This window comes from Vombatus ursinus, unplaced genomic scaffold (assembly GCF_900497805.2).
Source record: "Vombatus ursinus unplaced genomic scaffold, bare-nosed wombat genome assembly UNPS02014822.1, whole genome shotgun sequence".
NCBI classification, from domain to species: domain Eukaryota; kingdom Metazoa; phylum Chordata; class Mammalia; order Diprotodontia; family Vombatidae; genus Vombatus; species Vombatus ursinus.
In genome coordinates this window covers 12,784,361-12,797,253 of record NW_020954600.1, presented here as the reverse complement: position 1 = coordinate 12,797,253, position 12,893 = coordinate 12,784,361, and the positions used below count along the sequence as shown (strand labels likewise).

Below are 12,893 nucleotides of genomic sequence, written 5' to 3'. Positions count from 1 at the left end.
GTCTATGTTATCGTCTCTGCAAAGTAGGAGAATAATCTACACACACACACACACACACACACCCCCCTCGATGAAGGTTTGAGGAAGGAATAGATCAACTTTCATAGGTAATATTCTACAGTAAATCACATCTTTGTAGTCACACAACTGAAAAATTATAGAAAACCCTAATGAGCTTGTTGTTTGAGTATAAAAATACATTTGATTCTATAAAGCAAAAGGCTGCCATAATTAGGCTGTCTTCCAACAAAGCATCTCCTCTGCTTGTCAGATCATAAAAAGTTTTCTACAGTATCTAACAATACAAATAACTGTTCTGCCCTCTGATTTCTGGCAAATAAAGTGCTGGACTTTGTCAAAGAGAACTTGGTTTGATTTGAGTTCTGCTTTAGGCAGTTCCTAGTTGTGTGACCAGTGGAAAGTCATTTTACCTTCTCAGCCTCAGTTTCCTTATCTGTAAAAATGAGGATAATATGTGAAGCATTAACCTTATACAGTTATTTTCAGTAACAAATGAGATAATATGTGTAAAGTGCTTTATTAATCTAGCAATAAGCATATGTTAAATGTCTGTTATTTTCTAAGCCTTCTGTTAGCCGTTGGGATATCAAAGAAAAGATGAAAACGGTCCCAGTCCCCAAAGAGCCTACATTTTGGCAGAGAAAGAACAGCTAGTCCCCCCACACGCATGCATTCACACATCAAAAAAACAAAAACCTCTGTGTGTGACAAGATAATTTGGAGGGAGGGAGATCACTAGTAGTTGGAGAGGGATCTGGAAAGGCCTCCTTTAGAAGATGGTACTTGAACTGAGCTTTGAAGGTAGCTAGGGATTCTAAGTAACACTGGTAAGAAGGAAGAGTGTACCAGATATGGGAGAACTTTTAGGCATAAATGTCAGGTATTAATGGTATTGCATGGATGTAAAAGTGCCATTGGCTAGGGCTCAAGAGACTTGAGTTCCACCACCAATTAGATATGTGATCGGTTCTTGCCTCAGTTTCCTTTTCTGTAAAATCAGGATGATGCTCTCAGCTTCTACCTTTTGAGGTGGTTGTAAAAAGTAAAAGCTTTATTTATTGTTAGGCAGTAGGTAGTGTGTGCATATCTCCCTTACGATATTTAAATCATCTAAATGAGAATTGAAAAAAAATCTTTTGTTTTATTACATAAATTTATTTACCATTATTTAACGAATATTTTGAACCAGTGATTGGTTAAATGTTTTACAAAGATATTTTGTCTATAAAGTACATCAGAGTAACAGAGATTATTTTGAATGTCCTGAAACAGTTTGAAATTTAACTCTATGTATGGTTACAAACTGGTTTTGTGAATCATTAAAACGACAATCATTAAGCTCTGCAGAATAAATAAAAATACAATACAATGTAGATAGTGCTGATTTGTGGTTTTCTAAGTCAGCCTGCAGGGAATTGGTTCTGTCCGAGTTTGACAGCTCAGATCTAGATCATTTTATTTGAAATAACTGAATTTTCGTGTTATGTTACCTGCATTTTCTCATTCAGGCTTCGGCTAAGTCCTGCTGCTCGCAACATTTTGGAGACGAATAACATTGATGCCAGCCAGGGTACTCCTACAGGACCTCGGGGAATATTTACTAAAGAGTACGTATGTGTTTTATGTAATTATGGAGCATCTAGTTGTCATGATCCTTTATGCTAAAAGCAGGATTTCACTGAAGATAGTAATGCAGTTGGAAGTTATCAGTAGAATCACCTTCAGACTCTATTGCCTTTTATATTTTAATTATATTTGTTACAGTCCAAGGATTGTTCTTCAAATCCGGAATAGGTGTATGTGTGTGAAAGTATGTCTGTTACCTGCAAAATGGTATGGTTTTGGTTGTCTCCAAGTCTTTGGTTTTGGTGAAATTATTACAGATGATGATGTTGAATAGCGAAATTTATGATTTAAATATATTAAGTTTTCATATCAGAAATTGTGAAGTAATTATGTGGAGCCATTTGTTTCCTGCATTATCTTGAATCTTTTTTTCTCTTGAATTATTGTGTATTTCATCTCAACAAATATGCCCTATTAACTCTTCAGGGATATTTAAGTCTTAAAATGTCAAGAGAAAAGTAACAAAATAGCTTTAATTGAAGGTGAAGCTGTTCTGTACTCTCAGCACACTTCTTGCAAGTGACAAATCATTTAGGATGCAGGCCTGTTGGTGGAATTGTGAATTGGTTTGCCTTTCTGGAAAGCTCTTTGGCATAATGCTAGAAAGGTCACTACATTGTAGATACTCTCTGATTGGGCAATACCTCTACAGGGTACATAATCCCAGGAGATCAAAGACAAGTCAGAGTCTCCCATGTTAAGTAAGTGTTTATAAAAATACTTTGCTTTGCTATTAATAATTCAAAAAACTGGAAATAAAATGGGTGACCATAAATTGGAGAATAGTTGAGCAAATTGTGGCATATGAATGTTATAAAATAGTATTGTGCCAGAAAAATTGGCACATTTGAAAAAAGTAGAAGGTTACAGAGGATAGTAAGGCAAACCAGGACAACAGTCTGCCCAGTGATCCTCACACTGTAAAGGAGAAGAATATCGAGAGATAGCAGAATATGGGCTTCAGTCGCTCGCTGCCTCCCTCCCTCTTTCCTCCTTATTCAGTCTGTTTCCAGGTTTGTAGATTACACCTTCTTGACGTGTGTCATATACTCCCGTCTTTCATCTGACATGACCACCGGCAGTGCTGTGCTTAGACTGTCACGGTAGTTTACTGACTGGTCTCTGCCTCATGTCTCTTCCCATACCACTCCACCTTGCACTCAGCTGTCAAAGTGTGTAGTGTGAGTTCCTAAAGTGTGAGTCTGACCCTGTAATAAAATGCTGCATGTACCCTCCAAGCCCTGTCCTCATCAAACTCCAGTAATAGTTTCCTGTCACCTGTAAGATGAAACAAAATCTTGTTTGGCATTTAAAGCTTTTCATAACACACACACACTCTCCCAGTCTTTTTACTGTTTACTCACTCCTATGTCCTCTGCAGTCCAGTGACACTGGCCTCCTTGCTGTGCCTTGTACAAGACACTCCATTTCTCAGCTCTCTGTCCTCATTTTCACCTCCTGGTTTTCCTGGCTTCTTTAAAGTACCTGTTAAAATGTCACATTTTGTAAGAAGGCTTTTCTGATCTCCTTTAATGCCAGTCTTTTCCCTGTATTGATTATTTCCAATCTGTCCTGTGTGTATCTTGTTTATACATAGTTGTTCACCTGTTGTCTTACCTGTTTGACTGTGAGCTTCTTGAGGGTAGGGATTGTTGCTTTTCTTTTTATCCCCAGTGCTTAGCCTATCATAATTAGAATATCCTTTTCCTTCTAGCCCACGTATTGAAGTAGAAACCCATCTTTTAACTGCGGGATCAAATGTCACTTCCTCCATGAAAACTTTCTTGATCTCTACTTCTTGCTCAGAAGTTAAAAGTGATTTTTTTTCTCCCTCTGTTATTCTAAATAGCACTTAACTGCATTTTGATTGGTAGTACTTTGCATATATTTTATCCTCTCAAATAGATGGGTATTAGAGTTCCTTGATGGTCATAATTATCTTACTTATCTTTGCATCTCTCCTATGACAGGGCCTCTTTTTTTTTTTTTTAAGTTGGATTGGAGCAACCATCATACACAGTGCCAACTGGTCATTTAAAGTGGTCATTTTGGATCCAGTTCATTTCTTTCTTTTTTCTTTCTTTCTTTGTTTTTTTTTTTTGCGAGGCAATTGGGGTTAAGTGACTTGCCCAGGGTTACACAGCTAGTAGTGTCAAGTGTCTGGTCTGAGACCGGATTTGAACTCAGGTCCTCCTGACTCCAGGGCTGGCACTCTATCTACTGTGCCACCAAACTGCCCCTGGTTCATTTCTTAAGGTTGACTTTGTCCATTGCTTTTTACCATCTTATTGAAAAAGGTACTCATGAAGGACTGTCTTGAACCTTCTGACCAGTTGACTTGACTTTGTAATCTTTCATTTCTTGATCTTAAACCACATTTTGCTACATAACTTTTAAATTGTTGGTCTTAGCCATCTCTTCACCTTTGGTCAGCTTTTTTTACTTCATCCTCAGACAGGGTCCCTACAAGAAGTCTTTCCAGCTTTGATGATCCTGCCACGTTATCTTGAAGCCTGCTGGTGTGGTTTTTAAGAATCTAGACTGACTTCGGTGCTATGAGATAACATTGGAGTATGACTTGTGTGGAATTAATGTAAAAAAGTAAAAACACAAACCCATATACACAAGGAAAACAATCTCAAAACTTTGATCATGTTCATGACTGCTTTGACAAAATACAAAATCCATCGTAGGGACTCTTTAGCCTAACTGCTGCTACATCCTAAAACCTTAATGAAGAGAATGGGGCTGATTTGATAAACCACCAAGAGATTGTCTCATTTTTAATTTTAAAAATTGTCAGTCAACTTTGAATTGAATATGGACTATTGGAAATGGAAGTTCTGTAAAACTTTCTTTTCCCTACACCCAAGAACTCTGAGTGTATTGCACTTAAAACCATTAGCTTAACCAATACTGTTACTTTTTCTGTTTATGTGTTAAATATAGAATAACTTTGTCAGGAGCTATATTTCTTTAAATTTAGCTTGGCTAGGCTTTTAAATTTTTTTGGAGATCCTGCTGTGCCTGACACTCACATTTGCTTAACTAACCTATTCTACTCAAACACCAATTATCCCCTCTTCCACCTTAGATCAGCTATTTTGGATTTTGGAGGGCAGAACGTTTTGTTTTCAGGCCTTTTGCATTTAGGAACCCAAGAACTCCTCTTAAATTATAATAGTTTCATTTTTCAGGCAGCTCCATGTTCTCATCTTTACATGTGATTCATTTCTGATTTTGAAACAGTAGAAAAAAATAAAAGCATTAAGTAAACACTCACATGAATTTCTTACCCCACATCTTACTAGAGCATCAGTAGACTAATTAAAAATATGTCTTGTTTTATAGACTAAAAAAATATGTCTTGTTTTATATACTCGAGTCAACTAGAAATCATTTTAATATCATCTAAAAAAATCAAGATTTGTGCTAAAGCTACTCCAGACTTAAAATGTCTTGGGAACTTAAATATCTGGTAAAAGTATATAGATCATAAAATATGTAATTAAGATTAATATGATAACCTTCCTGTGCATTGTAGGTTGTCATGCTGAATTGAAGTATTCTCTTTTATAATTTTATATTGGGTGCAAACTTGTGTGGAGGGTGAAAGATGAAATGACTAAGGAAACAAAGGTTTGAGTTTCTGAGCATATCAATTTATTAAGCAGTGCATGCCAATTCCATAACAAATCACAAATAGACCTCCTCAGGTTAAGACTGGACCCCAAATACAGGGAGGGCAGACTTTTCTGTATTAAAAACAATTAAATAAGATCAGTTAATTAAAAGAAAACAGTTAACCAGGATACAAAATTAGGTAATCTGATTTCTAATTAGAGGAAAGATTAGGGACTTTTCAGGTTGGGAGAGGGAGAGTGGACAGGTACAGTTCCTTGAAATGGGGGGGGGGGGGCGGGGATAAAGGTGTTTTGATAATTGCCTTTAGTTGTTCTTTTAATCAGAATTTTTCCCCTATGTGAAATGTTATACATGCATTGTTGCCAATAAGTGTCCTTGACATCTGTCTTATCTCTAGAGATGCCCTTAAACTTGTGCAGCTAAAAAAATCAGGCAAACTTGCTGAATCAAGACCTTCTCCAGCACCGCCTACTACAACTGCAGTGCCTTCACCTCCTCAAGCTCCTCCAGCTCCTGGGCCGCCATCTTACCCAAGGCCAATGATTCCACCAGTTTCTACTCCAGGGCAGCCTAATGCAGTGGTAATACCTTCTGTGCAAATTTTGCATTTTCAGGAATGATGTGCCATGAAGAATTAAAAACCAAAACAGATTGAAATATTATAAAATGGACATTAACTGTGTTGCCATGTATATTTCTTAAGCATTAATTATAAAGAAATCAGTTTTTTAAATAATTATATAATAATATAGTATACACAGTTTTTTAAAAGTTCTAAGCTATTTTCTGCATAGAAATTGGCACACTGAACTGTAATCCTGTTTGACACAGAAATTCCATGTATTCTTTGTAATCTCAAGTCCAGTAATACAAAACTAACTTCTTGCAAGTTTGATTTCCCCTGTTGGCTATTCTGGTCATGCTAGTACATAGTTAAGGTGCAAGTCATTTTCTCTTATTTTTTATTAATTTGTTTTATTAACCTACTGTATATCTTTCTACTTTTTCTCATAGAAACAAGAGGTTACCTCATTCCTCTTAAATGATCTGCTTTCTACATTAATTTTCAATTAATGTTATAAGTTAAGGTTATTGGGACAAGATCCCAGTTGGGTACTTTTTCATTCTTCTGCCACCCGTGGTTTAACAGATACATTACTGTTTCTTTTTAGGGCACATTCACTGAAATCCCTGCCAGCAATGTTAGAAGAGTAATTGCCAAGAGGCTAACTGAATCTAAAAATACTGTACCTCATGCATATGCTACTGCTGACTGTGACGTTGGAGCTGTCTTAAAACTAAGACAAAGTCTTGTCAAAGGTTAGTAAAAAGTGACTTTAGGTAATTCAATGAGCATATCTAATTTGTCTCTTATGAATCATATTATTTGTGAAACTCAAATTCTCTGTTGTGTACACATATATAGCTTTAACATTTAAAAGATGATTTGAAGTCATAACGCCACAGATTTAGAGTTAGAAAGAACTATAGACCAACCCCTTGTTTAAAGCTGAAGAAATGGCAATCCATGAAAGTTCGGTGACTTGCCTCAAGTCACAGAGGTAATAAATGTCGGAGTGGGATTTGAATTCATGTTCTCTGACTCCTAAGCCAGTGCTCTTTCCAGTGTGCCAGGTGATAGAATTATATTTATATTAAAGTTAAGAAATAAGTAAAGTTTCATGACATTTCATCTTACTTAAAGGAAGAAATACATCAGATCCTTGGATTCTAGAGAAAGGAACTTACCCTGGTTATGGAACCTCTAAATCACTTGATGGTTTCTCTTTCTCTCCAATTTATCCTCTTTCTTCCTCTGCCACGATATAATAGTAATAATATTAAAAATTCAGTTCAACACACACACACACACACACACACACACACACACACACACATAAGCTCCTATGGATTAGCTGTTTTTCAGGGAATTCAAAGATAATGAAAACTAAAACCAGACTGAAGAAAATTTAATCCTTTTTGATTCCCGAGACAATTCATTGTCATAATTAGGAGCATCAGTTTTTGAACAGTTTTTACCCCGGAATTTGTTATCTTTTCATTGTTGCTTTCTGTAACCTCGTATCCACCCCAGCTCTCTCCTCCTGCCTCCTTACACATTTATCATGCTCCATTTTGCTGTAGTTATTTGAAATATATTTTTTAGCAAAAAACAAGGCAGAGGGTGCAAAAATTCTCTGAATTTTAGACAATCCAGAGGCATTAATTCATTATTATTAATTGGTTATTTAAATATTAATTTATCTCTCGGTACTCTAAATGTGTGAGTCTTTATCCAGTGACCAACAGAAGGACAGGCTAATGTAGAAACTGAATCATATCAAGCCTTAACAGTTTCACTGTAAGTAGAACCAGAACACAAAAGTTGCAGCAGAGTGGAAAGACAGCAAAACAGTTCACAGGTGCTTCTTGGAGAATCAGCTAAAATAATCTGTTATATTGTATGTTCAGAGGAAACCAGAAACAAGAGTTTCTTGGGACAAAGGAAGAAAGGAAGGAATTGTATAAATGTCATCTCGTTTTATCCTCACAACAAACCTAGGAGACAGTTGCTGTTATTAGCTCCATTTTACAGTTGAGGACACGGAAGCAGACCGTGGTGAAATGATTTGCCCACAGTCACACAGCTAATGTCTGAGACCAGTTTTGAACTTGCTGTTCCTGAGTTCAAATATATTTCCATATACTTTGATACTTGATGACTTCAGTGCAAGTGTCAGATGGGTAAGAATTATAAAAAGTATATTACAAAATATGGCTTAAGAATAAGTAAGCAGGGACTAAAGCTTTTTTAGACTTCACAGAAAATTTATGCCTGTGCATCATGAAAATTTTCAATGAGAAAGTGTGTGACGGACCCAGGATGTGGCTATCACAGAATAATCTCACACACACACACACACACACACACACACACGATTTTATATAACAGGCAGTCAGTAGCTCATTCCTGGTATGGGAGTAATTACTGAATCACATGTTTGTATACACTCAGATGATGAACTTGTTAGATCTTAATAAAAAATAAAAATGAGGAAAAAAATCTGGCCTGTTAAAACAAGTTATTGACATTGAAAAATGGGAAATGGATGGAAGGAAGGATGTTGGTTTTTTTAGTAATTTCATAAGGAAATTTAACCATTGTAAATCAGTTGCCATAATGAGTCTCAAAGTGACAAAAACCCTCCTGAGTTAACAAACACTTGACTTCCTTGCCTTGTGGAGAGATATAGGCAGCCAGGGGACACATCAGCTTAATATACTAATTATGAAACACTGCTAAAAATATTTCCAGGAAAGTATAGTAAAAGATGATGCTGTATCAGTTTGTGAGACTACACACAATAAGCTGGGGCTGGGAGACTTGAGTTTAAAGAAATCCCTGCAGGACCCCAAGTGAAGTTGTCTTAACCTGCCCATCTGTCTCTCTCCCTTCCGTAAGTTTGCCGGGGGGACTACTGAACGTGCTGGAGGACTTGCTTTGTTTCTCCCTATGTTGCAGAGGCACAAGTAAAGCTCACAGCATCTGTCAGCGGAACCCTCCTCTTGTCACATGACCAGCCCCTGTTCTTTTCCAATCTTACATTTCTTTGGTGACATCCTGTATTCCACTTCCCCTCTGTAACTTATAAATTTTCCTTTTGGGAATGAAATGGTGTAGTAATAAAAAAGCTCTGAATAGGTAGTTTTCCAAAGAAGGATTTGCAAGTCATCAGCCACCTTGTGAAGAAAGGATGCTGTAAGGCACTAAGAATAGAAATGCAAATGAAAACAGCTCAATTTTCACCTTCCAATCCATTGGATCGGCAAAGGTGATAGAAGAGGAAAATCGGTGTTGGAGAGGCTCCGAGAAGACAGGCACACTGAGACCCTCTTGGCAGAACTGTCAGTTTGTAGAATTGTTTTCAAACGCTGTGGTAGTGTATAGATCATTTGACCCATTGATAGCACTACTAGGTATATAACCTTCAAAAAGTCAAAGAAAGAAAGGTCGCATAGAAGCAAAATAGAACAATACTTTTTGTGATAGTAAAGAACAAGGGGGAAAGTAAGATCCCATTAATTCTGGAATGGTTGAACAAATTGTGATGTGAGAACTTAATTTCTTACTGTACAATAGTATTCCGTTGGAAATAAGAATTCATAGAAACTTAGGAAAACCTGTTCGAACTGATAAGAGCAAATTGAACAGATGTTTATAATTTGTTGATTGTAAGACTGTTTGATATAAAATTATATAATATATGATATATAGTATAATGTATAATAATATAATTGTTAATGTACCTCATATTCATTCACATTCCCCGGGGCTGAGTAAGAGTTTCCAACTTACTCTTTGACAGCATGACAGCAGTGAGACTCTTCGGGGCTTGGTGACTAGTTTACTCTTTGACTTTTTTTTAAAAAATGACATTATTATATCATTACTTTCCATGTAAAGGACTAATCCTATTCAAGTCATGCTATGTAGTGATTTGTTCAGTTTAATTTGATGAGTCTTTATAAAACTATTGGAACATTGTCTTATTTTTTAATAAAAGTCTAGTCACCTTGCTATGTATTGGAAAGGCTGTTCTTCATTTTTCAAGGCCAGTTGGAAATGTTCTCTACTCAGGGGTGGGGAACCTGTGGCCTCCTAGGTCCTTAAGTGCGGCCTTTTGGCTGAATCCAAATTTTACAGAACAAATCTTGTTTGGTTTCAGTCAAAAGGCTGCCCTTAAGGACCTAGAAGGCCACATGTGGATTCAGTCAGAAGGCTGCACTTAAGGACCTAGAAGGCCACATGTGGCCTAAAGGCTGCAGATTCCCCATCCTGTCTTAAACATTTTTCATGCAGTGTCTATCCCTGCCGTCTCAGAAAGGCAATTTGAAAATTCACAGGCTTCGTATTTCTTATTTAGTATCTTTATGAATTCCTTTTGTTGTAAAGCAAAAACAGAGACTTCAGAAGTGGATTTTTGTTCCCAACTTCCTGTAAGTAAAAGGTTATATAAACAAATAGGAACTGCTGAACTCTGGCTGAAGAAGTTTTATGACTTTGTGAATGTCTTTTGTGTAATAACCAAACAAAGCCAGCCTCAGTATCTTAGTGTCTTAAAGCAGTTAGAAAACTCCTGGCTATGTTATTTGCTCAAAGAACGTTGGAGGGCTGCGAGGGGATTTTGGGGGGGGGGTATAAAAAGGAGCGGCTCTCCTTTTTCTACAAGATTAGAATTCATTTTGACTGCATCAGATCCTTCCTTTCTGATTGCTCACTTTCTTCAAAACTGTCCTTTAAAAAAATAAGGCTATTGAAGGGCTTGTGGTTTACTGTATAGAAGAAGGAAATTGGGCTGGGAAATAGAAGCTTTCGCACCTTATGGGAAGACTGAGTCAAAGAACACACAAAGCGTAACCTTGAAAGCAGAAGAGAGTGAGAGCCGGTGTTGATCCGGTCAAGTACCTCCCTGCCCCCTCCCCTCAGATTTCATGGGTACCACAGTGGCTATGGGAGCCAGTCATAGCGGGCTAGCAGTGAACTAAAGACTGCCTTCTAAAATCTGCTCATAGGGAGAGCATGACAGTAATAGTCACACCTTTATAGAGCATAACAGCTCTGTGCAGTAAGTGCTGGTGTCATTTTCTTCCTATTAGTGATGAGTGCAATGAGGCTCTTTGGGGCTTGGTGACTGCCAATGGTCTCATCACTCATCCATGTCCAGGGCAGGACCCCAGGGCCTGATGAAAAGTCCTCTGTTTGTCACTTCACCGTGCAGGCTGATGATACCTTGTTTGTCTGACCAAGGGCCATCTAACTAGACATCTGTCAGCCTGTCAATGGGGCCAAGTTGGGTGATCCTTTTGGCCAAGGGGGCTCTGCTCCTAAAGTACAATAAACTGGGTCAAAGATGACAAATTTCCTTGGTAGAGGGTAGAGAAATAAACTGGAAATATGTGGATAACTTCCATTCCTGAATTTGTTTTACTGAGGTGACCTTATATAAATAGATACTTAATGTTTATACTCTGCAGTGGGGATGTGCACTTCTTGCATGTGTTATAGATACTGCAAAGCATCCTGTTATTCACCTAACTCAATTCAGCTGACTTTATGTAAATAGAGAAAGCTGTGTATTTTTAGGATACAGTAGATCTCTATGTTTTGCAGAAGTGACAACCAGAGAGAGATTTGAAGAGAATTATAGACGCAGTAGGAAAAAGCAGAGGGTGGTTGGAAGCGTTTGCATTTCCAATTTGTAAACAATCTGTGTACCAACTTGAATAAAAAATACACTTGTCTCTGGGAAAAATTTCCTTGTCTAGTTTGCTTGTACTGCAGTCTTACGGCATGGTGGAGAGTGGTCTTTGTTGTAAGCTTTCCTTATATGTCAGGCAGTCTCATTTAGAGCCTCGTGAAGGCCTTTGCTAAACTATGCATTTCTTATGTGGCAGCTGTTAATACCTGGTAGTGGAGGACTTTCCTACAAACTTGGTATCCTGCAAACTTAGAATTGAGTTCTAGGAATATTGTCTCATTCTCACCAGTAGCTGGGATAATCAAGACCTAAGTTAAACTTTTTATAAGTAGGTTTTGGAGCAAGGACCTTCAAGGTCACTGATAAGGTCAGCCTGACAGCTGCTAAAGGTTCAGAGAACCAGATGTAAAACTGTTGGAATCAGTGCAGGAAATGACACCCATGAAAGTGGCTATTCATGGCTCTGAAAGAATAGGGGCCTGTCAAAAGTACCTTCTTTTTTTTCTGAGTTTTACTCAGAAAATTTTATTGTGGCTAGGGAAAACTTGCTGAGTTCTTAGAAATTCAATTTTTAAAAAATCATTATTCATGTTTATGTAGTACTTTAAGAGGTGCAGTCATGGATTAAGTGACTTTGGAGGTCGCTCCCAGCTCTTTGAGTGAAGGGGAGCCTGCCACCTCCCAAGGCAGTCCGTTCTGTGAATGTTTATTTCTTTTTCCATTTGGCTTTGAAGTATTATTAGAAATTATTTTGGAAACTCTTCTTTCTCAGGAGCTAGGAATCTTCCAAAAACAACTATGTACACTGAAGCTTAGATTGTTGTAGAAATTATAAAATCTTGGTGATAGAACTTCATTTTAAAATCGTAGTTTCCTATGAGATTGATGGTGGCTATTTACTTTCTGCTGTTACAAGAGTAGAATTTCTGTACTCATCATCTCTAATAGTCTATGTTCCCTCAGTATTTCTTAGGTTCTCTAAAATATGAATTTGTTCATTTTTTTTTTAAAGTCAATGAGTCTTTGCTTCATTCACAACCATTTTCTTAGACATGTGGGATCTTTGGATTGCTAGTTTTGAGGAAACTGGAAAAAGGAACTGAGTGTTAGAAAATTTGCCTGGGAAGTCTCTATTGTTTCTCTGCAAATGTACCAAGAAGTTAATAGGATGAGCCTTTGAATAAGGCCTGGCCACATACAAATTTTGTGATAGAATATATGTAAGTGATAGAAATAAAGACTTGGATCCAATAGAAATAGTGGGTTTTTGTTCATTTGTTTGTTTGTTTTTTTAAACTTTTATTATCAGTTCCAAATTCTCTCCCTACATATGCTCCTCCT

The 12,893-nt window shown here is 37.2% G+C and overlaps 1 protein-coding gene across 2 annotated transcripts in view; it reads left to right on the top strand.

The window, feature by feature from the left end:
• The window catches only part of PDHX (pyruvate dehydrogenase complex component X), a 60,203-nt gene that overhangs the window by 38,318 nt on the left and 8,992 nt on the right, over positions 1–12,893 (top strand). For both annotated transcript variants that reach the window (XM_027837876.1, XM_027837877.1), the window contains 3 exons: positions 1,530–1,628; positions 5,690–5,873; positions 6,465–6,612. In XM_027837876.1, coding sequence (XP_027693677.1) covers positions 1,530–1,628; positions 5,690–5,873; positions 6,465–6,612 — 431 coding nt within the window. The remainder of the gene's footprint in view (positions 1–1,529; positions 1,629–5,689; positions 5,874–6,464; positions 6,613–12,893) is intronic.